Source organism: Sorex fumeus, unplaced genomic scaffold (assembly GCF_029834395.1).
Source record: "Sorex fumeus unplaced genomic scaffold, SorFum_2.1 ptg000020l, whole genome shotgun sequence".
Lineage (NCBI taxonomy): Eukaryota > Metazoa > Chordata > Mammalia > Eulipotyphla > Soricidae > Sorex > Sorex fumeus.
In genome coordinates, this window is record NW_026606077.1 from 14,126,050 (window position 1) to 14,151,475 (window position 25,426).

Below are 25,426 nucleotides of genomic sequence, written 5' to 3' on the forward strand. Positions count from 1 at the left end.
AACGCAGAGCCAGGTACCAACACACCCCAGCCACTCCACTCCGGGGTCTACTTCCTCCTCTGTTCCCTGCCGTCGCCCGGAGACGCCGAGCTCACCTGCCATGGTCGCTCTGCAGAGCCCAGGACAGCCCTGATATTCTTTTTTATTTTTGCTTTTTGGGTCCCACCTGGCGATGCACAGGGTTACTCCCGGCTCTGCACTCAGGAATTACTCCTGGCGGTGCTCAGGGGACCATATGGGATGCTGGGAATCGAACCTGGGTCGGCCACGTGCAAGGCAAATGCCCTAACCACTGTGCTCACGGGCTCTAGCCCCCAGCCCTGATATTCTTTCTTAGGCTCTGGAACTTTCTCTCCACGGTTTGGGAAGCTGCAGGGAGGTGCTGCAGTCCCGGCCATCAGGGCAGTGAGCACCGTGCCACGGGCCCCAGGAGCCGGTGATAAAGGGACTGTTTCCCATCAGACTGATTAGAGTGGCATCAGCACACGCCAACCCGAGTTCCTTAGCACCCCATATGGTGCCCCAAGCACAGCCAGGACAGGAGAGGCCCCTGAGCGCAGAGCGAAGAGTCAGCCCTGAGCACCACTGGGCATAAACCCCCAAATCAAAATAAATAAGTGAAAACTAACGGAATCGTGTCTCCTACCTTCCCGGAGACAGACATTCATTTCCCCCCGGGTCAGAGGCTGGAGGCAGAGAAAAGCCTCCCAGAAGGCCCAGCCGGGGGAGTGTGGGGGAAGGAGCCGGGAGGGGCTACTGCAGGGATGGGGGACTTGCGGTGTCCACCGTGGGAGCCACAGCCCTGAGCCCTGGCCAGCACCAGTCCAAACAGCAGGTGACCGCCTGTCCCGTCGCCATTCCCCAGGCTCTGGACACCTTTGGGTTCTGGGCAGCCGCCTACTTCCCTGGAGCCCCTCTGCTCCTTCCTAACTCCAGGGAGCTCCGGAAGCAGGAGCCCAGCCGGGCTGGGGGGCAGCTTCACTCCTGCCCTGGGCCGGCCCCTCTTGGCAGCTCTGCTGTGGCTTCCCAGCTCAGCCACTCGGCCAGGCGGGGAGGAGATCCCGGCTGGAAGCCCCCAGGCCGAGGTCGGCGCAGAGCTGGCAGCCACAGGCTCCTGCCCCTCCAGATAGGAGGGGACCTGCCCTCTGGCTGGCTGTGGAGGGGTGCAGGGTGGCGGAGGCCTGGCCCGCCTGGTCTCCCCTGGTCTCCGGCCCCTCCCCCACACCCCGAACTGATTCACATCCTGCCTCTAAGGTTTCAGACGCTCTAGGATTGATTCTCCCCAACTCTATTTTTCTTCTTCTTTTTCAAGCTCCAAGAAACCGGAGCTGCCAGCTGGGGGGGGGGGGGTGGCCCTGCTTTCTGTCTGACATCTGGATTCTGTTAGCGGCGGGCATGTAGGCCCCTCCAGGTGTCAGGTCCCCGCCGGACACCAGAGCAGAGGCAAAGGTGCCCCCCGCAGGCTCCCTCAGAACAGCAGCCCCCCACAGCCCCCCACCCCAGGACGTCCGGGAGTGGTGGTGGCTGAGATCTGAGAATGTCGACTGGGGGTGACCGGGAAGGGTGAGGGTCCGGAGTCTGCCCCTAGAGGTGCTAAGGGGGTCATTAAGGTCGGGTGCCCTGCAACAAGCCCCAACGGTTCCTATGTTATGGAGTCAAGCTGGCTCAGAGAGGTTAAGCCGTTTGTCCAAGGTTGCAAAGCAGCCACACAGCAGAGCTGGAGCGAGGACTCTGCTCCTGGGGTCACAGAGGAGCAGCAGCCGCCACTCACACCCAGGTCCAGGCAGCTCAGACCTCTAGGCTGAGGCACGGGACCACCCAGATCCTCATGCTCTGTCCTGTGAGGTCCAGCAGACCTGGGAGCTTCTCAGGGCTCAGCCTGTGAGAGTGACCCGGGCTGTTCCAGGGTGGCCCTGGGGACACAAGCATGGGCACCCGCCCGGGGGCAGCGACCTATCCCGAGCCCGTGAGCTCAGGCGCGTGGCACGTGGGGAAGGCAGAGAGCCGAGGCTGGCCGGGGCAGCGGACGAGGGAGCCTCTGAGCCCGAGGGCGGGGGGTCCCCGCTCTCACACCTCCACTCCGCGCCTGGCCTGGGCGTCCTGGCCACCACGTTCCCAGGGAGTTCCCTAAGTGCCTGCTCTGCGCACCCCCTACAACTCTTGGGGGGCCTCTTCCTGCTGTCCAGACAGAGCCCAGTGGGTGGGGCTGGCACGTGGCCTCCACCACCTGCTGGGCCACACCCTCCCTCCCCCTCCCCCACTGCTCTCCCCCTTCCCCCCTCCTCCCCAGCAACCAGCACGGCCATGCCTCGGTGGCTGGCTCATACTTCCTGGCCTCCCGAGAGCGAGAGCGGCCTCCCATTATTTGTTTGGGGGCCTGGGGCCTCCCCACCCCTAGGCCGACCCCCCACCCTGTTGGGGGCTCCTGTCAACCCCAGGGGAGCCAGCATCCCCCCACATGCCACAAGACTACCGAGGCCACTCTGAACGGCCAGCGGTGGCGACCAAGGCCGGGGGGTGGCTATCAAGTGCAGCCTGGATGCAGAGTACAGGAGGCTGGGGAGGCCCACGTGTTGCCTCCCAGACAGACGGGGGCCCTCGGTGGGCACTCCCAACCTCTGAGGGGGGAGCCCCAGCCTAGCCCTGGCCTCCGACTGCCCTGGGCCAGCTGACCCCAGGGGTGAGATGGGCATCTACCAAACACCTGACCCTGCCTACTCAGGCCACTTGGTCCTTCTCTCTCTACCACCACGAAACCATCTCTTTGAGAAAGGAGGACGCAACTTGATTTTATTGTTGTTTCTTAGAATTACACCCTCGGAACTGTTGGCTCTGCACTCGGGAATCACTCCTGGGGGCGCTCAGAGGACCAAATGGGGGCTGGGAACTGAACCCAGATTGGCTGCATGCAGGGCAGGTGCCTACTCACCCACGGTGCCATCCCTCTGGCCCTCAGCCTGATTTTTTGAGCCGGGTAGTAGAACTCGAAATCGGAATGCTCGAGCAGATGGGGGTGGCCAGGGAGAGCCGCGGAGGGTCTGCAAGCAGGGGTCCTGGTTCTGTCCCTGCACCACAGTGACAGACCCCTGAGAACCACTGGTATGGCCCCCCCAAAAAAGTTGAAAAAAAACATAAAGCAGAACAGAGTCTAGCTTTGTGGGGACCAAACTCAGGGCCTCCTCCATGGGGGGCGGGCCAGCGCCCCACCCTGAGCTGGATCCCGGCAGCAGAACTGAAGAGCATGACTCTGGAGCAAGGAGACCCGAGACTCGATCCTGGCCTTCGCCGTAGCTGCAGGTCACTCATGCCCACTGCCTGCAGGAGCGCAGGTCTTGTCACATCTCTGGACCTCATTTCCTCTCCTGGCACCAAGCTGATGGGGCTCTGGAGAGAATCAGTCCCTGTCTTCTGGCAGTGCCACTGCCCTGTCACGGCCCTGGGGACCGGGAGAAGCCCCATTTGTCTGAATAGCTAACTGCAACATCTGTCAGCTCGGAAGTTTCGAAGATAATCGGGGCTGAAGTGGCTGACCCTGAATGCCAGCGGAGTGATTCTTGAGCACGAAGACAGGAGTAAGTCCTGAGCCCCACTGTGTGCAGCCCCCAAACAAAAACAAAATGAAAAACAGAATCCATAAGGGCCGGAATATAGCTCAGCATGCTGGGTGCCTGCTGCAGGCGTCAGTTCCCAGGGCCACGTAGCCCCCACGCATCGTTGGTACAGCCCCGAGCCCCGAGTACGGCCCAGGTTGCTCAGGCATCTCAGACGCCGATTGGCTGGAGAAGCACCATGTCCTTGGACCTCATGTGGAACTGCCAGCCAGGATGCTCAAGAACGACGGAAGGGCCCTTCACCTCCTGAACTCTGCTGGGAGCCCCCGCTCCCACAAGAGAGAGAGCACCCCACAGCCTCCACCCTCAAGCCCTCAGGAGGACGTTTCATCTGGACTCTCAGCGCTGCCCACCAGAGGCTGCAGTCCCCGGGCAGCTGAGGGAAGCGAGGCCATCCCAGGTTCTGTACATCCCACCCCTGTTTGCTCATCCAAGATCTGCGAGCAAGAGAAGCCTGACACGCTCTTTAGGACGGAATCCAGTACTATTAGCAGCTGGCTTTCAGGATTGTGGTGGGGAGGGAGAAGGAAGAGCCAGTGAAGGTTCTCAAAAGGGAGAAACGGCCAGCGCAGATGCCCAGACCCAGCACGGCCGCCTTGAAAGAATGAGCGTGAAGACCGCCACCTTCCCAGAAAGACTTATCTGTAGATCGACATTTAGAAATGCTAAAAGAAGGTCTTCAAGCCGAAAGCACGTGGCCCCAGCCACCCACACAAGCTACTCACAAGACAGAATTTGTCCTGTAGAGATAGGAAGAAGAGAGGCTAAAAGGCGGGGAAAGCAACCGTGTTCTGAGCGAAGGAAACGGCTCTACATGACGATCTGACTTCACAAGAGCAAAGGAAGCGTCGGGGAACGAGAGCAGGACGCTGAGTACTAGGAACACTGTGGCTATACAACCGCCCTCCCTTATTCCTGGAGCTTCTGAAAACATAGAAAATCACATAAGGGGGGGCTGGAGCGATAGTGCAGCGGGTAGGGCGTTTGCTTTGCACGCGGTTGACCCGGGTTCAATCCCCAGCATCCCATATTATCCCCTGAGCACCTCCAGGAGTGATTCCTGAGCGCAGAGCCAGGAGTAACCCCTGAGCATAGCTGGGTGTGACCCAAAAAGCTAAAAAAAAAAAAAAAAAAACAAATCATATAAGGTAAAGGTAAAGGTAAAGGCCCTCCCGTTGATCGTCGATTTGCTCGAGCGGGCCCAGTAACGTCTCCATTGGAGACTTTGTTGTTACTGTGTCTGGCATATCGAATACGTCACGGGGAGCTTGTCAGGCTCTGCCGTGCGGGCGAGATACTCTCGGTAGCTTGCCGGGCTCTCCGAGAGGGGCGGAGGAATCGAACTCGGGTCGGCCATGTTGGCCGCGTGCAAGGCAAACGCCCTACCCGCTGTGCTGTCGCTCCAGCCCTAAGGTAAAAATTACAGTGTTTCATCTGCAGCATATATAGATGAAACATGGAGCCAGAGAGCTAGAATCCCGCAGGGCACTTGCCTTGCATGCAGCTGACTGGGGTTCAATCCCTTGATCCCCATATCATCCCCTGAACCCTACCAGGAGTGATCCCTGAGCACAGAGCCAGGAGTAAGCCCTGAGCACTGCCAAATATAGCCACAAAACCATATATATATATACGTGTGTGTGTGTATACTATACTATATTATATATATATATTATACAATAGAAGGCTAATACATCTTACTGGAGTCAAACTAGCATAAACTGGAAAACTGAGTGCAAAATAAGCCAAGTAAGGAAACAGCTTTAAAATACAGTGTGAGTCGCCCACAAACTGCCTCTGGGTGCCATTTAAATGCATTGACGACCATGATCCAGAGACTCACAAATGACTCTCAGAACTGAGCAGCTCGCTGCAGAGATGTTTCTGGACATCGCACCAGTCTGATTTTACCAGGGCGCCTCAGACAGGAGTAGGCGTCCTCCCCTGCCCCAAATGAACGCTGACAGCTGCAAACCTCCAGAACCCAATCGCAGCCACCCTCACGGCCGATCTTCACAGGCTTGTCCTGCGCCCCCACACAAAGAGACTAAATCTGCTGAAAAACTCAGGTGTGCTGGGCCAGTGGCTCGAAGCGCCAGGCCTCAAGGGGTCAGGACCGGGCCGCCCTTCCCCATCTCCCCACCTTCCAGGGCCCTGGCTGTCACACCCATGAACTGCCTTCGGGTGCCATTGAAGCACATTAACGGCCATGATCCAGAGACTCACAGATGGATCTAGGAACCCAGCAACTCACTGCAGGGATATCTCTGGACCCCAATTTTTTAAAGTTTGGAATTCCAGGAGCGCGTGACTGCAAAAGCAGCTGCGTGACATCTCATACTTTCATACTTTCTTTTTCTTCACTTTGTTGTTGAATCACTGTGAGATAGACCCTTAAAGACATCCCATACTATACATAACAAGCAATACAAAATAAATGTTCTAGCATTTGCCTGTGGGGCAGGTTTGAGTGGTGGTGAGAAAATTCAAAATAATGGTGGTGGGAGGGCGTAATGGAGGTGGGACCGGTGTGTTGAAATATTGAATGTACACAACCATTGTGGACAACTTTATGAAAATAACATTTAAAATAATTTAAAAATAAATAAAATAAAATATAGTGTGAGGGGGCTGCAGCGATAGCACAGAGGGTAGGGTGTTTGCCTTGCACGCGGCCGACCCCAGTTTGATTCCTCTGCCCCTCTCAAAGAGCCCGACAAGCTCCCGAGAGTATCCCGTCCACATGGCAGAGCCTGGGAAGCTCTCCATGGCGTATTCAATATGCCAAAAACCGTGACAAGTCTCGCAATGGAGACGTTACTGTTGCCCGCTCGAGCAAATTGATGAACAACGGGAGGACAGTGCTACAGTGCTATAGTGTGAGGGCTGGAGCAGCAGGTAGGTGCTTGCCTTGCATGGGACCAACCCAGGTTCAATTCCTGGCACCCCATCCCTGAACCCTGCCAGGGGTGATCCCTGAGCACAGAGCCAGGAGTAAGTCCTAAGCACTACTGGAAATAGGTAAAGGTAAAGGTAAAGGCCCTCCCGTTGATCGTCGATTTGCTCGAGCGGGCCCAGTAACGTCTCCATTGGAGACTTTGTTGTTACTGTGTCTGGCATATCGAATACGTCACGGGGAGCTTGCCAGGCTCTGCCGTGCGGGCGAGATACTCTCGGTAGCTTGCCGGGCTCTCCGAGAGGGGCGGAGGAATCGAACTCGGGCCGGCCATGTTGGCCGCTTGTAAGGCGAACGCCCTACCCGCTGTGCTATCGCTCTATCCCATGTCCCTTGGGAAGGTCTGAGACTGGAAATATCCCCAAACAAACAAACAAACAAAAAAACAACAAAAAATACACACTCACATATATAGTGTGTGAAGAAGTCCTGAAGGACTTAAAGTGTTTGATTAGAAAGTACTACTTAATCTAAGAGGAAACAACCAGAGAGGAGCACAGACCCAAGGGACCAGGAGACAGGGCAGTGGTCAGGGTGGACACCGTTCTGGAGGCTGGGGCTATGTGCCAAAGTGCCTCCCCGCCTGAGAATCACCTCCCAAGCACCAAGCGGCCCCTCCCCTGGAATATATGAGTAATTTACAAAAGAAAAATAAGCCTACAGACTTCATTCCAACTTTATCGACAGCTTACATCAAAACAGGATTGATAATAATCAGTAAGGCGAATGAATAGATTAAACAATATCAACAAAAGGCAAGAAATATCAGTCTGGGTTAAAAACAAACCAAGATCCAACAATACCCTGTCTGGAGGAGACAAACTAGATTCAAAGAGACGGGCAGACTGGGTCCCTGAGCACAGATTCAGGAGCAAACCCTGAACACTGTCAGCTGTGGTCAACTCCCTCTGACCTTCCCACCAAAGACACATATGCACTGAAATAATACAAATATGAATTAAATTAGAAATAATAATTAAAATACATATTTGGGAAACTCACAAATATGTGAATATTATGAACATTCTTAAGTAACTAAATAGAGCGGAGAAAATAAATCCCAAAGGAAATCAGATTATACCCTACAATAAATAAAAATGAAGATGTAACAATTCAAAACAAATAGGATACAGTTCAGTGAGAAATGTACAACTTAAGTACCAACATTACAAAACATTACGAAGCGGAATAAAGAGGAATCCATCACAGAAAACCCACCTCAAGAAATGGAGAAAAGAACTGAGTCTAAAGCAAGGAAGAAAATAATAAAGATTAGAGTCACGAGCTAAAAGGAAGGACGGGGAGGGATATTCACTGTAACAACAGCAGAGGGACAGGAAGGAGGAAATAATAAAGTGAAATTTATGGAAAAAAAACAGAGGAAATCAGATTAAAAAAATTTTTTTAAGTTCAACAAAACAGACAAAACTTGAGCTAGAGAGAGGAGAGATTCCAACTACAAGAATTAAGAAATGTCAAGAGCTGGAGTTAACAGCTCGGAGGGCACTTGCCTCGCGGGTGGCCAACCCAGGTTTGATCCTGGCATCCCATATGGTCCCCACCAGGCAATTAGAAAAAGTTTCCTGAGAGCAGAGCTAGGATTAAGCATCGCGCGGTTTGGCCAAACCCTGCCCCACACTATCCCCCGGCCAAACTCTACCCACAAAAGAAAGTGCAAGCTCAGAGAGCTTCACACACTGCAAAACCTTTAAAGACAAGCAACATCAATTCTTTAAAGCTCTAAAACAGAACGGAACAGAATGGAACATCTCCCAAACCCAGAGAACTAGTAAATGCCACTCCATGAATGACCCCTGAAAATAATACGTGAAGTAAAAGAATTGGCTTCCACATGTCTAAAGTGTCCAGAATGGATGAACTTACAGAGAGAGAAAGCAGATGAGTGATTACTAGGCAGGAGGGTCCGGGAGACAAGGTGTTTTTCTGAGATGCTAGGAATGCCTCATAATTAACGGCGGTGACAGCTAGACAGCCCGGCCAGAGTCTGGAAGCTCCGCAAGGTGCACGTCAAATGGGTGAGTCACATGTTGTGGGAATCACAGTTCTGAGCGCCGTTACCGAGACGCACATTCCACGCATACATCGTGGCTGAGCGCTCACTCACTGAGGATTTCACTGGAACCTGACGTTTCCATGGCTTTGAGAAAGGCTCATCAACCTGCTCTTTCTTTTTTTTTTTTCTTTGTGGGTGGGTCATATTTGGCGATGCTCAGGGGTTACTCCTGGCTCATGCACTCAAGAATTACTCCTGGCCATGTTCGGGGGACCATATGGGATGCTGGGAATTGAACCTGGGTTCGGTTGCGTGCAAGGCAAACGCCCTACCCGCTGTGCTATCACTCCAGCTCCAACTTGCTCATTCTTAATACTTGCCATGGGTGCTGCGGTGGCAGAGACAGGGACCAGACGGGAGGGCGGACAGAGACTGAGAGCCGGGGCCTGTCCCTCAGGCGATGAGCAGCTGGTGCAGACACCTGAAGCCTCCAGATGGGGCCGGGGGCAGACTCGAGCCTTCCCGAGCCCCTAAGGCCACGTGCCAATCAGCACCGTCTGACAGAGTTGAAGCAGCTCAGTCTCTCGGCTCCCACCTTGCAAACGGGGCGGCACAGGCCAGGGCGGATCTGGGACAACACAGCCTCACACTGCCCGACCCTCGCTCGCTGGTGCAGGAGCCCCACAGGAAGGAAGAGTGGGTCACCCTGTGTGGGACTGGATGCAGGCAGGGCCACAGGCGGCCACAGTCACCCCCCACCCCCACCTCCAGGCCCGGCCGCCCTTCCCCCATGGGCCTCCAACCGCTCTCAGGCTCTCCTTCCCGGGAAGCCCCTGCAGGGCCAGCTCAGTGTCCCCCTGTATGTGGGACTGGCCCTGCTCACCAGGGCCTCCTGGGCCCGTTAAATGATCCCCTGTAAAGTCTACAGCTGTTTGCTCGGAGGTCACACCCAGGGGTGCTCCAGGGCTATTCCTGGCTCTGTGCTCAGGGTGAAACCTAGCCCTGGGTGTCCGGGTGCAGGGCTGGGGATCAAACTGGGTGTAAACACTTGCAGGGCGCACCTTACCCATGATCCCATCACTCTAGCCCCTGGGTGCCGAGTCTTGGCCACACAAGGTGTTACCTAAAATGACACCGATGGGGTCCCAAGCTCTTCAAGTGGAAGGAAACCAGGCCAGAGAGTGCCTGGGCAGTACCTGTCTCCTTCCACGGGGCAGGGCTGGCGCTGCCCTGCCCCCTCAGAGGTTCTGTGGGGAAGAGGACGGAGCCCCTTTGGCTGGGGGTCAGGTGGGGAAAGCATGGGGTGGACAGAGCCGGGGAAGAGCCAAACAGATCCAGGGAGCCAAGGCGCCTCCCATCTGGCCCACAGAACCCCGAGGGGTGGGAGGCTCATGCCAGGGGCTCTGACTTTGTGCACAGTGCGAACCATGCCAGGATACCAGCTGTCACCAGTCCCTGTCTGTGTGGGCCTGTCCACTGGTGTCCATGCGTCATGGGAAGCGTTTCACTGAAAGGCAGGTCTGGGGGATGCCTGAGACTCTGCATTTCCCACAGGCTCCCAGGGGCCCATTGGGCACTTCTGACTGTGCCCCTGACAGACCCCAAGAGGCAGGCACCTACAGCGTTACCGCGTGGCCTTGCCACGTCCACATTGGGCACCTGGTGCCTCCCGGTCTTCCCATCCTGGGAGGACCGGCCCCACCCCCCCGTGCCGGGGTGGGGGATGTGGGCTCACCAGTGTCGGGATCCCATATCCATGACACGTAGCCAACAGAGGGCTGCCTGGAGAAACAGTGGGAATGTTCAGGAAGGAAAGTGCGGGCGGAGCGAGAGCACAGCCGGGAGGGTCCCGGCCTCGCACATAGCTGACCTGGGTTCAATCCCCAGCACCCCATAGAGATCCCCCAGCATCACCAGGAGGGATTCCTGAGTGCAGAGCCCTGAGCACTGCTGAGTGTGACCCTCAAAAAAATAATAATAAGCAGAGATTAAAAAAAAATCACTGATTGCCTGATGCCAGGTCCCCAAAGCCCATGACCCTCCCCTGCCCAGGGTTCCCGGGCCGCGTCCAGCTGAGTCATGACCATCATGTCTGTGGGACCCGTCCCTGGCCAAGGCTGCCCTGTCCCAGCAAGCACCGGGTGGGAGACGGGGCGGCCTCCATCCTCTGGAGAGAGCCAGGCCTCAGGCCTCCCCTTCACGGCCCAGGGCCCCGGCAGGCAGGATGCTCCCCCCAAGGCAGCAGGGCGAGGACCCGGCGCGGCCGGGAGGGCGCACATGTGGATTCCTGGCCCGGGGCCCGCATTCCTTCCTGTGCGTGTAAGGAGCCTGCTCTCCGGAGAGCTGCGAGGGGGTGCTGGCCCCCGTCCCGCACAAGAATGGGGGCCTGGAGCTCTGGAGTCTGGAGGCACAGCAGAGGGGACAGACGCACAGACCGAGGTCGGGGCCTCACCTGCGGGCAGTCCTTGATGTAGTGGCCCTTGCTGAAGCACAGGTGGCACAGGTAGTTGGGCGGGGGCCTCTTGCTGGGCTTGCGGCTCTCGGCGGTGAGCGTCAGGTCCGAGAAGTGCTCAGTGAGGGAGCTGAGGCCGTCGGCGATGTTGTGGAGGGAGCCGTAGGGCGAGGTGCTCTTGTACACGCTGCTGCCCAGCGCCTGCGAGAGACAGCCGTGAGCGGGAGGGCCACGGCCCGACAACACACAGTCAGACACGAGACTCACAGTCGGACACGCAGACTCACACAGTCACGGACACGCAGACTCACAGACGGACATGCAGACTCACACAGTCAGACACACAGACTCACACAGACATACAGACTCACACAGTTCACGAACACGCAGACTTGCACAGACACACAGACTCACACAGTCAGACACACAGACTCACACAGTCAGACACGCAGACTCACACAGTCATGGACACGCAGACTCACACTCAGACACACAGACTCACACAGTCACGGACATGCAGACTCACACAGTCAGACACGCAGATTTACACAGTCACGGACACACAGACTCACAAAGTCAGACAGACAGACTCACACAGTCGGACACGCAGACTCCCACAGTCATGGACATGCAGACTCACAGTCAGACACACAGACTCACAGTCAGACATGCAGACTCACACAGTCACGAACACACAGACTCACAAAGTCAGACATGCAGACTCACACAGTCACGGACACGCAGACTCACACAGTCACAAACACACAGACTTGCACAGTCAGACACACAGACTCGCACAGTCAGACAAGCAGACTCACACAGTCAGGGACATACAGACTCACACAGTCATGGACATGTAGACTCACAGTCACAAAAAAGAAGACTCACACAGTCACGGACACGCAGACTCACAGTCAGACACGCAGACTCACACAGACACACAGACTCACACAGTCAGACATACAGACTCACACAGTTCACAAACACGCAGACTTGCACAGACACACAGACTCACACAGTCAGACACGCAGACTCACACAGTCACGGACATGCAGACTCACACAGTCAGACACGCAGATTTACACAGTCACAGACACACAGACTCACACAGTCAGACAGACAGACTCACACAGTCAGACACGCAGACTCACACAGTCACGGACATGCAGACTCACACAGTCACGAACATGCAGACTCACAAAGTCAGACATGCAGATTCACACAGTCACGGACACGCAGACTTGCACAGTCAGACACACAGACTCGCACAGTCAGACAAGCAGACTCACAGTCACGGACATATAGACTCACACAGTTATGGACATGCAAACTCACACAGTCATGGACACGTAGACTCACAGTCACAAAAAAGCAGACTCACACAGTCACAAACATGCAGACTCGCAAAGTCTGACACACAGACTCGCACAGTCAGACACGCAGACTCACAGTCATGGACATATAGACTCACACGGTCATGGACACGCAGACTCACACAGTCAGACAGGAGACTCACAGTCAGACACGCAGACTCACACAGACACACAGACTCACACTGTCACGAACACGCAGACTTGCAGTCAGACACACAGACTCACACAATCAGACACGCAGACTCACACAGTTCACAAACATGCAGACTCGCATAGCCAGACACGCAGACTTGCACAGTCAGACACACAGACTCACACAGTCAGACATGCAGACTCACATAATCAGACAAGCAGACTCACACAGTCACAAACACGCAGATTCACAGTCACGAACACGCAGACTCACATAGTCACGGACACACAGACTCACACATACAGTTACTGACATGCAAACATACACCTACAGTCATGGATATGCAGACTCAACGTGCAGTCACAGACATGCAGACTCATGTGCACACAGTCATGAACACGCAGACTCACATGCAGTCACAGACACAGATTCACACATAGTCATAGACATGCAGACTCACAGAGTCATGGACACGCAGACTCACCCAGACACACAGACTCACACAGACATTTACACATTTACACAGACACACGTGTGCACAGACGTAGACTTGGGGAAAGGTGCTGGCTGCCCACTGGCTCCTCCTGGAGTCCCCCTTTGGTGTGTCCAGGGGCAGGCCCAGTTCATCCCTGGTATTCTAAGGGCCACCATGAAGCGTGAACTCCCATCCCCTCACCCTGGCACGCAGGCAGCAGCCAGCGCACGGTGCTTCGTGGTCACCAGGATGCAGTGGGAGATAGCATATCGGGTGGAAGCCCCACCACGGACAGGCCGAAGAGCTGTGTGAGTCCCAGCTCTGTCCCCTGCGGCCGGGAGGAAATGGCCCAGCTCTCCCACTGCATTTGACAGGAACCAGATGCCTCGCCCGCCGTCAAGCAGGGGCGGCTGAGGCCCCCTGGCAGATACGGCCTCTATTTATAGGAGTCACGGGCTGCGGGACACCAGACACGCTGGAATTCAGGGATGGTGGGGCCCGCACCCAGGCTGGCCGAGAACATTGGTGGCCCCGTCCTGGTGTACAACCAAGGCTGGTCCCAAGTATGGTCGGTGGTCAGCCTGGGCCTGGTGTTGAGCACTTGCAGGCCTCTGAGCCCCAGGAATGCTCACTGCTGAGCCGGGGAGCACCCGAGAAGCCCCGAACTTCCTTTGCTCCAAAGTGGGGAGCGCAGCCCCTTAGAGGGAGTTGCTCTGGGAGTCCCCCTTTTCCTGGGCCACACCCAGCGGTGCTCAGGGGTTACTCCTGGCTCTGTTAGGAATCACGGGACGCCAGATCACCATGCCGGGTGCCGGGGATCGAGCCCAGGTTGGCCGGGGCGAGGCAAGTGCCTTCCTCACTGTGCCATGGCGGTGGCCCCGGGCCCCTACAATGGAGGGCGGACAGAGGCTCACAGCGGACCTTCTCAGCCTGCCTACCCTCCAGGGCTGGGGAGGTGAGCTGAGACCCGGGTCCCGGGGATGCGGCCCGGGAAAGTCCCTACTTCTTCCCGATGACACAGCCTCCCAGCAAGGGGCCTCCTTTCCTGGCAACCCGGGCTGGGCCTGTACCCCCCGGGCCCCTGGCTGCTGGGGTCTGCAATGTGGAGCAGACACAAGGCTCAGCTCCAGGGCAGCCCAGAACCGCACGTGGCCGGCAGAGAGCGGCTGGCACTGGGTTGGAAGCTGAAGGCCCCTGTGACTCCCTCTGCTCTCCTGCCCAGCACGGTCAGGAGCCCGGGGGGGGGGGGGGGGACACGCAGGGAGCTGTCCGCAGGACACCGCCCACAGCCAGGGCGGGTGCAGCAGCACGCAGACACCCCGCAGAGTTCCTGTGCTCTTAGCCCTCGAAGGCTGGCTCATGAGACAAGACTATGCAGGGATCATTTTCCTGGCAGCTCAGATGATGCTCAACTTTTCTTTGAAATAGGGTATTTTTAATGTGTGTCCAATATTTAGACTTTTTTTTTTTCTTTTTGGGTCACATCTAGCGATGCTCAGGGGTTACTCTGGGCTCTGCACTCAGGAATTACTCTTGGCAGTGCTCAGGGGACCACAGAGAATGCTGGGGATGGAACCCGGGTCAGCCGCGTGCAAGGCAAATGCCCTACCTGCTGTGCAATCGCTCCAGCCCCAGACATCATTTTTTTGTTTTTGTTTTTGGACCTGCCTGATGGTGCTGAGGGCTGACTCCTGGCTCTGTGCTCATGGAGCATTCCTGGTGGGGCTCAGGGATATGGAGATTGAACCCGGGTTAGTCACATGCAAGGCAAGTGCTCCCCTCCCCCCAGCAGGGACCGGGTATTTTTTAATTCAAGTACGTCTTTTTAAAAAAGACAGAATGCTTCTGCATACTTCATAGGTCTCTGCCACTTTGCAAGCACTGCAGTCACTCAGAGGAGCGCTCTGTGAACACGGGGCAGACCTGAACCCGCAGCAGGCACAAGCCAGCAAACCCTCAGGTGGAGCCAGCGCTCCTCTCCACAACTGAGCCGCTGTCCCATTTCACAGAGGAGAACCAATGAGTCCAAAATGGTGGTGTGGGGCCAGAGAGATAACACAGTGGGTAGGGAACTTGCTTTGCAGGTGGCCAACCTGGGTTTGGTTCCTGGCACCCAACATAGTGCCCTGAGCACAGAGCCCGGAGTGCAGAGCCAGGAGTAAGCACCTGGGTTTCACCACTGGGTATGACCAAAAAGAAAAAAAGTAGCTGGTCCACGAGGGAAAGAGTCACCTGATACACTTTGCTGGGTCCCACTGCAGACAGACAGACTGACGCAGCCACGGGGCAAGGCAGGGCCGGGCACGGCGGGAGGAGAGCAGGCAGGGAAGGACCTGCCACCTTGGCCCACGGCAAGGGTGAGGTATTCGGGGTATTCACTGTCCCCCCCCCCCCCCGTTGCTGTGGCCAGCCCTTGTCCTTCACGGTGGACTGTCCCCATGAGGAACACCCCCGCCCCAGCCAGGATCAACCACAGGATCAACCGTGTTGTGGTGCAGTGGGGGAGGGGGGCCACAGGGCTAGGGTCTCCCTGCGATGCCTCAGCCGCACGCCGGGCCGGATCCTGAGCAAGCAGGCTGCATCCTGGCCAAGCCCCCAGACTCGCGTGGTGGTGGGCCGCGCGGACCCCTCACTCGGAACCCAGAGACATTCACTCCGACAAGAAACTTGAAGTTCCGAACGGCGTGACTCACCCTCATGACTGGGAAGCTCTATTTCCAAATAACAGCCCTCCATTCCCTGCCCCCCCCCCCGCCCTTTTCTCTTTTCCTTTTCTCTCCACCTCCCCCCTCCTTTCTTTCTTTCTGGGTAAAACTTCAGCAAATCCACAGGAATCAGCACTGTTTTGGCAACAAACAGCCCGAGGAAGGGGAAGTCTGTGGGTGCCAGAAAGGGTACTGATTGCACCCTGGGAACTGCCGCCTCCCTGCTCTGTGGCCCTGCGGTGGTGTGGGGCGTCCACAGCCGGGCAGGACCACGGCCAAGCACGCCCGAGCTCCTGTCACTTGCTCCCCACCCCCGCGGGCTGGCCTGTCCTGGCACTGTCCTCCACACGATGCCCCTTTCGGAAGGGCAGATCAGGCACCAGGCCGGCTCCCGGGCCCGCGCGGGCCCCTGGCCAGCCTCCACAGTCGCTTCCTCTCTGAGCAGAGGAGCTCGGGCCATGGGGGTGAAAGGCGAGTGCCCGTCCACGCCAACATGGCCAGCCATGCCCAGTGCCACCCTCGGGCCTCCTGGGCTTCCACGGAGGAGGCACAGCAGCGGGATGCAGACCCACACTCCAGGGCTCCCACTTACCCCAAGGCGCCCAGACCCTGAGGGAGGCCAGCGCTGACCCGGGGCGCACCAGGATCTTACCCGGGCGCCCGGCCAGCCCCAGCTCCGCCGAGCCCACAGCACTGCGGTCCCCACGAGGCCCCCAGGCCCAGAGCACCCGGTCCTGGTCTTTGAGCTGCCCTGCCTGTCCTCAGCCGGAGGCCCTCGGACTCCAGAGAGAAAGCGGACTCTGTGTCGGAGGCTGGCCAGGGGAGATGGAAATTTATTCCCCTCCCGTCAGCAGGTCAGGATCTCAGTCCTCTTACGCCTGGCAAGGACACACCGTGGCTGGGCCTTGGTGGGCCCATTTTACAGAGCTGGAAACTGAGGCCCTGAGAAGCTCAGAACTTGCCCAAGGGGCAGGCAGGCAGCACAGGCTGAGGACTGCACACTGGACGGGGACCGAGACACGAAGGCAGGGAGCAGGGAGATGGCTGGTGGACCGTCCAGGCCACCCAGCCCTGAGCTACCACTGGCCTCTGCTGGCCCTGGGGGTGAGAGGGGGTTTGGCCCAGGGGTGGGGTTCTGAGAAGAGATTTGGGGAGGGAAAGTGGGGACCTAGCCCACGGCAGGAAGAGGCAGGAAGCCCAGCAGGGCACTCCAGCAAGCTTGGGCTGGTGAGGTCGGGCCAAGCGCACAGAGCCAGGTGGGCAAGGCCGTGCCCATCCACAAGCTCCCACCCACACCGCTCAGCATCACGGCCCCTGCGCCTGGATAGCACCTCGGGGAAGCACCTGCCTGGCACGCGACCAGATTCAATCCCCAGGACCCCATGACTCCTGCGGCCCCGTGAGCCCTGAGCACAGAGGCAGGAGCGAGGCCTGACCTCCACCAAGCTTGGCCCCACAACAAAACAGAACAACAATCGCAAAGTGCTTCACCGTTTCTGCTCCACAGCACAGATGCGTCCGTGCACTCGGCACCACAGAGACTCACTCTGGGGCATCTGGGCTTCACACATGCTATCCTGCGCACGCACACACACACAGGCACAGGTGTGCACAGGCACACACATGTAGACATACACATGCATGTGCACACACACGTGTGCAAACACACACACAAAGGCAGGTGTGCGGGTGAGGGTAGGTGAAATGGACCAGCGCAGCTGGTTCAAACGCAGGTCAAGGAGCCGAGAGACAGCCCCGCAGGGAGGGTGTTTTCCTGGCATGTGGCCGACCCGGGTTCGAGCCCCAGGACCCCAAAGGGTCCCCAGAGCATCACCAGGAGTGATCCCTGAGTGCAGAGCCAAGAGTAAGTTCTGAACACTGCTGGGGTGGCACAAAAACAGGCACACAAGGACAGGCCAACAGGGAAGTGAGGCCCCAAGCTGGTGGGTCGGGAGAGGGCAGGGCGGCTGCGAGGTCATGCCCATCCAGCCCCTCCCAGCGCCATGTCCTGGGTCCACTCCCCAGGGCCATGGGAGGCACAGTTCCGGTGTGTCCGTGCTGGATGGAAGATTCTGATTCGGGTGCGGGGGGGGGGGGGGCGGTGCGGAGCAGATGTGGCCACTGTGGTACCAAGCAGAGACAGGGGCATCCTCTCTGCCCCCCCCATCCTGCACCCCCACTGCCATCACCTTCCTGGGGCTCACGGGGAAGGACTCAGGGACCAGAAGCAGCACTGGAAGGAGTCCCACAGTCACTGCAACAGCCACTCTGAGCTGGCCTTAAGGACACCACCGTGAACACCAGGTGGGATGGAGGGACAGCACAGCGGGGAGGGCGCTGGGCTTGCACACGGCTGATGCAGGTTCAATCCCTGGCATCCCAACTGGCCCCTGGAGCATGGCCAGGAGTGATTGCTGAGTGCAGAACAGGGAATAAGCCCTGAGCACCACCAGGTGTGGCCCAAAACACAAACACTGTGCACGAGGGTGCCACGGCCCCAGGAACGACACACAGACACGGTCTCTCTGGTCTCTGGTCCTGCGCTGAGCAGACAGACTGGCCACCTCCACATCCTCGGGGGGCCAAGAACCTCGCACACTCCTGGCTCCTGCGAGACGTCGCAGGCCGGGGGGAGGGGACCTGCATGACCCCATCTCGTCAACACCAACTGGACTGTCATCAGGCATGGGACCAAGGTGTGGCTAAGGGCTGGGTGCCCACTGGGCGCAACCCCCGAGATCTGGGCGGACAGCAGACAGGCAGCGCCACTATGCAGCTGCAGTGAGCTGGGAGGCCGGGGAGCCCGGAGTCAATGCCCAGGGTCGGAAGCCAGGAGAGCCCGCCTGTCAGTGCCCGAAGCTGGGCGGCCAGCCGGCCACCAGAGGGTCGGGGCACAGGGCGTGCAGAAGGAGTTACACACTTTGGGGGACAGGCACAGGGGCCATGGATACAACAGCCACTGCTCAGTTCTCAAAAACTTTAAGGGAACGGGTGGTCAGGGCAAACAGAAGAGCATACAGCTCCGTCCCTCCCTCCCTCCCTCCCTCTTTCTCTCTCCCTCCCTCCCTCTCTTTCCCTCCCTTTCTCCCTCCCTCCCTCCCTCCCTCTCTCTCCCCCTCCCTCCCTCTCCCCCTCCCTCCCTCTCTCCCTCTCTCTGTCCCCCCCACTTCCCCCACACACACACCCCTGAGGCATTCGATCACGCACTGCAGCCTCAGCTCTCCCCCGGCTAGCTCATCCTCTAAGAGCCTCGGTTTCCCCATTTGGACATCAGGGATGTCACACAGCACCTGACAAGAAACAAAAGTAGCAGATAGAGGTGCAGTGGGTGGGGCGTCGGCTCCTTGGATCGCCAGCACTGCAGAGGGTCCTCCGAGCACCTACGCAGCCCTGTGCGGCCCCAAGACAGAGAAAGAAGGACGAGGAGGTGCTCCACGCCTGTGGCTGGGGACTCACCTCTCAAGGAGCTCTGGGCTGGTCTCTGGGGAGGGGCTGGGCCTGGGAAGAAACCCCGGGTGCAGGCCAGTGGCTGCCCCTCTTCCAGGGAGTGGGGTGAGGACCATGCAGCAGGGGTGCGAGGCTTGACCTAGCCCTGGGTTCCCGCCTGCACTGGAATGACCCAGACAACCTGGAGCCCAGCAGAACTCACCACAGGGACCCTCCTAGATAGAAGACGGAAATCGGGGGGCCGGAGTCATAGGACAGTGGGGAGGGCGCCGGCCTTGCATGCAGCCAACACAGGTTCAACCCCCAGCATCCCACATAGTCCTCAAGCACCGCTAGGAGAGATTCCTGAGTGCAGAGCCAGGAGTGACCCCTGAGCATCGCTGGCTATGGCCCCCAAACAAACAAAAATAATAATAAAAATAAAACCACCGAAAATACGTAAGTGTACACTCGGCTCCGCTGCGGCTCTGTGGGGCAAGCTGCCGGCTTCCGTTCCTTGTAAGCAAGATGCCCACTTTGATCCCGGGGGAGTGTATCAGTAGCTCTGGGCCTGCTTTGCACGCATAAGGGTGTGGGTCAGGTCCCTGGTGCTGAGTCTGACGTGTGTGAGCTTCAGGACGAGGGGCTGGGAGCACTCCAGTCAGACTCCTGGGCCCTGCGGCGGCACCATCTCCCTAGCTGCTGGGGGTTCAGGGGAGGTGAAGACACCACCCCAGTGGCTCGGAGCTCCTCTAAGCACCTGCCCCCACTACCGACAGTGGTCACTACGTGACTGCTCCTCTCCAGAAGGGGACACGCACGGGCCCAGCCACTGAGGCTGGACTGAGATCCACTGAGTGAGGGGCCTGGACGAGGCCTCCGTGTCTGGATCTGAATTCACTGCACTAAGGGCCAGGTGGGCGACCACCCATCCCGGGAGGGGGCCACAGAGACTTTGGGTGAGCATCTGCCCTCTCCGAGACACCCCCACCCTACATCACTCTTCAGACTCGTGAGTGTCAGGACCCCACGGCACAGGGGCACCAAAGAACAGGAGAACCTTCCGACTGTTGTGCCGGACCATTAGTACAGTGGGGAGGGTTTCCTTTGCACATGGCTGGCCCGGGTTTGATGCCCAGCACCCCACATGGTTCTCCAGGCCCACCAGGAGTGATCCCTGAGCACAGAGCCAGGAGGAAGCCCTGAGCATCACCGGGTTCGGCCAAAAACAAAACAAAACACCTTGCAATTGTCAGCCTTGGGAGCTTTGAATTTCTTTGCAGAGTCGCACTCAGGGGTGTGTGCAGGGAGGCTGAGACTCTCCGGGAGCGAGTGGCAGTGTGGGCCGACAGCTCAGGGCACACTAGAGGTCGGGAGAGCACCAGGAGGCTTCGGGGACCGAACTTGGGCCTTGATCATGCTAAGCAGGGTTCCCAACACTCATGTCCTAGCCTCAGACCCTAGAAGCATTTTAATTTGTGTTTGAGTTTGGTTAGTTTTCTGTTTGGGGGCCATGCCCAGCAGGGATTACACAAGGATTACTCCTGGTCTGGCTCTGGGCTGGAGCGGTAGCACAGCAGTAGGGCTTCTGCCTTGCACGTGGAGGGCCCTGCCGAGCCGGGTTCGATTCCTCCGCCCCTCTCGGAGAGCCTGGCATATTCGATATGCCAAACGCAGTAACAACAAGTCTCACAATGGAGACGTTACTGGGCCCACTCGAGAAAAATCGATTAACAGTGCTACTCTTGGCCATTCCTGGCTCTGAGCTCGGGGGGACCATACGGAGTTGGCTGTGTGCAAGTCAAGCCCCTACATGCTGTACTGTCTCTCCTGAATGTCCCTAAAAGCAGAACCTCCCAGCAGTCCCTAGGAGGTGTCTTGGGATACTTTGTCAAGTCTCCAGTGGGGGACAAACGGGTGCTGAAGGTATGAATGCAGGGTCCCGGGTGTGGCCAGAATGACCCCAGCAGTGAGAGGTGAGCGCCAAGGTGAGCGCCGCTCACACTGAGATGCTCACAAGGGCCGGCAGGTGTCCTGCGTGCGAATGCACAGTGGACAGCGGGCACTGCCAGGCATGCACCTCAGGGTTGGAGTGCAGTCACAGGCCGTGTGCGACTCCAAGGCAATGTCGATGCTCTGCTGTCCAGACTCAGGTGACCCCAAGGCCCCTGTCCTCTGCCCACCCCCACAGAGCACCCGATGTCCCATCACAGACCATCCTGAAGATGGCCTTGGGGCATGCCATCGGCAGGGGCCCAAGAACTAACGCACCCAACAAGGGCAGAGGGGATGAATTTGATCCCGACAACCACGACAGGGAAGCCGCCCCCTCCCCCCGAAGAGGGAAGGGGCTCAGTGTGTGGCCGGGGGAGTGCCCCTCAGGGCACAACACCCTCGTGGAGCCAGCCCCAGCAGCTCCTGGGGGGCCCCCAGACCCCTGAGGCCTCTGTAGAAATTGCACAAAACCTGCAGTGGCCTGGCACCGACCTCCAACTGAGGGACTGGGCACCGCAGCCCCCAATCCCCACGGGCAGCCTGCTGGTGCTCGCCACTGCACCCCAAAGAGCGTGGTCCTCCCCTGCTCTGCACACACGAGGGCCCGGGCACAATGCGCTTCTGTGCCCCGTCTCAGCCCTCCGCCCAAATCCCAGCTGCATTCATGGGCTTTGCTATTGTGGTGGGAGGGGGCGGGCTGGCTCCAACAGGCCGTGGTCAGCGGTCAGCATGCAAGTCACATCCTCAGGCACTGCCATGGGCCTGCCAGCCGCACACAGAACGTGACGCTCCCGCGCCCGGGGCCCTGCACGGCTCTCACCCTCCCCACCGCCCCCTGGGAGCCTTCAGGTGGGGGGAGTTTTTTTCTTGCCTTCTCAGCCAGTTGCTATTTTTGGGGCCGTATTAGGTCACCGGCTAAGCCCTGGACAGAGGAAAGGTCCGTCCCCAGAAGCAGACCGAGCCTCTCAGAGGGGCCGGGCAGCTGAGCAGGTGGAGAGCCTATGAGCCTCTGGGAGGGCAGGGCGCCACCCGCTGCCCCCTGAGACCGCCAGGTCTGTGCTTAAGGTCCCCTCTCTCCCCTCACTCAGACTGTCAGGGTATGGGGGAGAGCAGAGACTAACTCGGGGGGGGGAGGGAGAGCTGTACCTGGTGGTGCTCAGGGGTCACCCCTGGCTCTATGCTCGGGAGTGACCCTGGTGTGACTTGGGGGAGCATACAGGGACCTGGGGCAGCCATGCGCAAAGCAAGTGCCCTCCCTGCTGTGCTGTCACTCTGGCCCAGAGACTACACATTTAGAGAACAGGTAAACTGAGGCCCAGGGACAGTGAGTTCTCTGCCACTGCGTGGGGCTCTTCCACACCTTCCCTGGGAGAAACTGAGGGAAGAAGCAGGAGGGTGACTGGAGGCGGCAGGCCTCGCGGATGGGCAGAGATTCTGGGACCGGAATGTCCCCAAGGAGGCAACCTCCTGACCCATGGGGACTCTCAGACTCTGCAGCCCCTCATGGGACACCCACACTGTGGGCCGCCGGGCTGCCAAGTGGGGCAGAGGAAGGCCAGGGAGGCTCGATGATCCCCCCCCTGGGAAGGCAGTGACCACCCCTTGGGGTTCCCACATCAAGTCACCCCTGTCATTGCCACTGTCAGTGCTCCTGTGCTGATCCTGGCCCCAGAGGCCATGGTGGTAGCTGAGAGGCCCCCATGTGCGCTCAACAAGCGTCAGGGGAAAGAGCCAACTCCAGAAGAGATGGGTGCAGACGACAGGAGGATGAACCGCTGCAGGAGGCAGGTCCTAGGCCCGCAGGTCCGGAAAATGGGAGATTCCAGAGGGGAGAGCCTTGTGGACTCCTGGGCCCACACCAAGGCCACCTCTTCCTGACCCTCCCAATGATCGTCCCTTCCTTTGCTTTGGCTGGACCTCAGGGGACCCTCCCCCACAATCACGCACACACACGGGCCCCTCCCCTCCTAGAAATAACCCGGGCGCCCAGAAGACCCTCCTGTGCTTCTGCCCAGGGCGGCGGGCACGGAACAGGAAAGGACCCCGGAGAGGGACTGCAACTGCCCCAAGAAGGCAACAGGAGGGCGTCGTGGGGTCTGCACGGGGCATCAGGGAAGGCTCTGGAGAGGCCCCCTCCGAGGTGAGTGGGGGGCGCGGCAATCGGAGGAAGCGGCCCCTTCCGCGGCGGGGCGCCGCCACACGCAGAGCCGGTGTCCGGGCAGACGGGGCGGCCAGCGCCCGGGCCCCCTGCCCGCGCTCGGAGGATTTCCCTTTCATTTCCGTCCAGGCTGCGCGGACCGTGGGGTCAAGCCCTCAAAACCACTTCCTATGAGATTGGGCCCGACCAGCAGCTGGAGGATGGGCTGGGGGGGGGTCCCCCGGTGAGGGGGCGAGTCCAGGGCTCCCGGGTGGCCCTCGGTGGCGCGAGAGGCGCGGGGAGTTTGTAGGCCACTCGCAGAGGCCGGGGCAGACTCGCGCGGCCGCGTCCCCGCCCGCGGTGGCCAGGGCTGGGCGTGGGAAGGACATTCGTTAGGGGCTCCCCGCCCTGGCCGCGCCCCCGCATTCTGGAGCCGATCCCGAGCGCCCCCTCCGCACCCGGCGCCCCCACCCAGTCCCCGCGGGGCGCGGAGCCCCGGACCGGGAGGGGCCGGCCGGGCCGGGAGGTGACGCGCTCCCGGCGCCCCGGGGACTTGGGGCGGCGAGTTTGGCACCGCCGAGCGCAGCGCGGCCAAGGAGGGCCGGGCCAGCCGGGGAGCTCGGGGCCCGCACAAGGCCCGGCGCGGGGCGCGCGGGGGGCGCGGGGGGCGCAGGAGAAGGCCCGGCGCGGGGGCGCGGGGCGTGCGGGGCGCGCGGGGCGCGCTGGGGGCGCAGGAGAAGGCCCGGCGCGGGGCGCGGGGCGCGGGGCGCAGAGGGAGGGGCGCGCGGGCGGTGCAGGAGAAGGCCGGGCGCGGGGCGCGGGGGGCTCGGAGCCGGCCCGGCGCGGGGGCGCGCGGGGCACCTACCTCTCCGCGCTGCAGCTGGAAGAAGCTGTTGAGATAGCTGGAATGCAGCGGCGAGCCCAGCTGCTCCGGGCGGCCCTTGCCGAAGGCCAGCTCCGGGGGCGCGGCGCCGTCGGGCCGAAAGGCGTCGAAGGCGCTGGGCTGGTGCGTGTCCTGCAGCGACAGGTAGACCCAGTTGAGCAGCTGGGCCGGCTGGTACACGGACGCGGCGCTCGTGTCGATGGCCGACAGCAGGCTCATCTTGCCGCGGCGGGGCCGGCCCCTCCCCGGCCGCCCGGCCGTGCCCCCGCTCCGGGAGGGGCGGGCCCCGGGGAGCCTGCGCCCACCAGCACGCCCGCCGCCCGGAGCCCCGCGCCCGCCGCCCGCCGCCCGCCGCGCTCCGCCCGCCGCCGCCGCCGCCGCCCCCGGACTGCCGCGGCCCCGCGCGCCGCCGAGGGAGCGGCCGGCGAAAGTTGGGCAGGAAACTTTAGGCCCCGCCCCCGGCGCAGGCCCCGCCCCGCCCCGCCCCGCCCCCGCGGCCCGGCCCCGCCCCGGCCCCGCCCCCCGCGGCCCGCTATCTGCCTCGCCGCTGACCCCGGGGGCGCTCCGCGGCGGCTCCGCCCGGGTCCCGCCTCCCGGCGCCTCTCCCGCCCCCCATTGGCTGTCTCCTCGCCGGTGGCGCGGCGCGGGGCGGGGCGAGCGGGCGCGGGGCGGGGCGAGCGGGCGCGGGGCGGCCCCCGCTCGCGCCCGCTCGCCCGCCGGCCGGCCCCGCTCGGCTCCAGCCCTCGCGCTCGCCCCGCCCGCCCGCGGTGTCACTCCTGCCCGCGGAGTCTCCTCCGGCTCGGCCTCCTCGCGTCCTCCCTCTCTCCGCCGTTAGCGCCTGTCTGCCTTCTGCTTCCCTTCAGCACACACACACACACACACACACACGCACACACACGCTCACACACGGGTCATGCTCACTCGCGCGTCCACATGCGCTCGCGCGCTCTTCCACTCCACGCACACGCTCCTGTACTTACACACTCGCATGCACACACTCACACGCGCTCGCACGCTCTTCCACACCCACGCACACACTCCTGTACTCACGATCGCATGCACACACACGCTCACACTCTTCCACTCCCGCGCACACACTCCTGTACTCACACACTCACATGCACACACACGCTTGCATGCTCTTCCACACCCACGCACACTCCTCTGCTCACATGCACACACACGCTCACACTCTTCTACTCACGCACACACACTCCTGTACTCACACGCTCACATGCACACACACTAACACCTTCCACTCCTACG

The 25,426-nt window shown here is 59.9% G+C and overlaps 1 protein-coding gene across 1 annotated transcript in view; it reads right to left on the reverse strand.

Moving 5' to 3' along the window:
- Window positions 1-24,517, reverse strand: part of ZCCHC24 (zinc finger CCHC-type containing 24) — a 47,771-nt gene extending 23,254 nt beyond the window's left edge. Inside the window, exons 1-2 of the mRNA XM_056113448.1 lie at window positions 24,143-24,517; window positions 11,034-11,234 (exon numbers count right to left, since the gene is read on the reverse strand). Of these exons, the coding sequence (XP_055969423.1) occupies window positions 11,034-11,234; window positions 24,143-24,379 (438 nt within the window). The 5' untranslated portion in view covers window positions 24,380-24,517. The remainder of the gene's footprint in view (window positions 1-11,033; window positions 11,235-24,142) is intronic.
- Window positions 24,518-25,426: the final 909 nt, after the last annotated feature.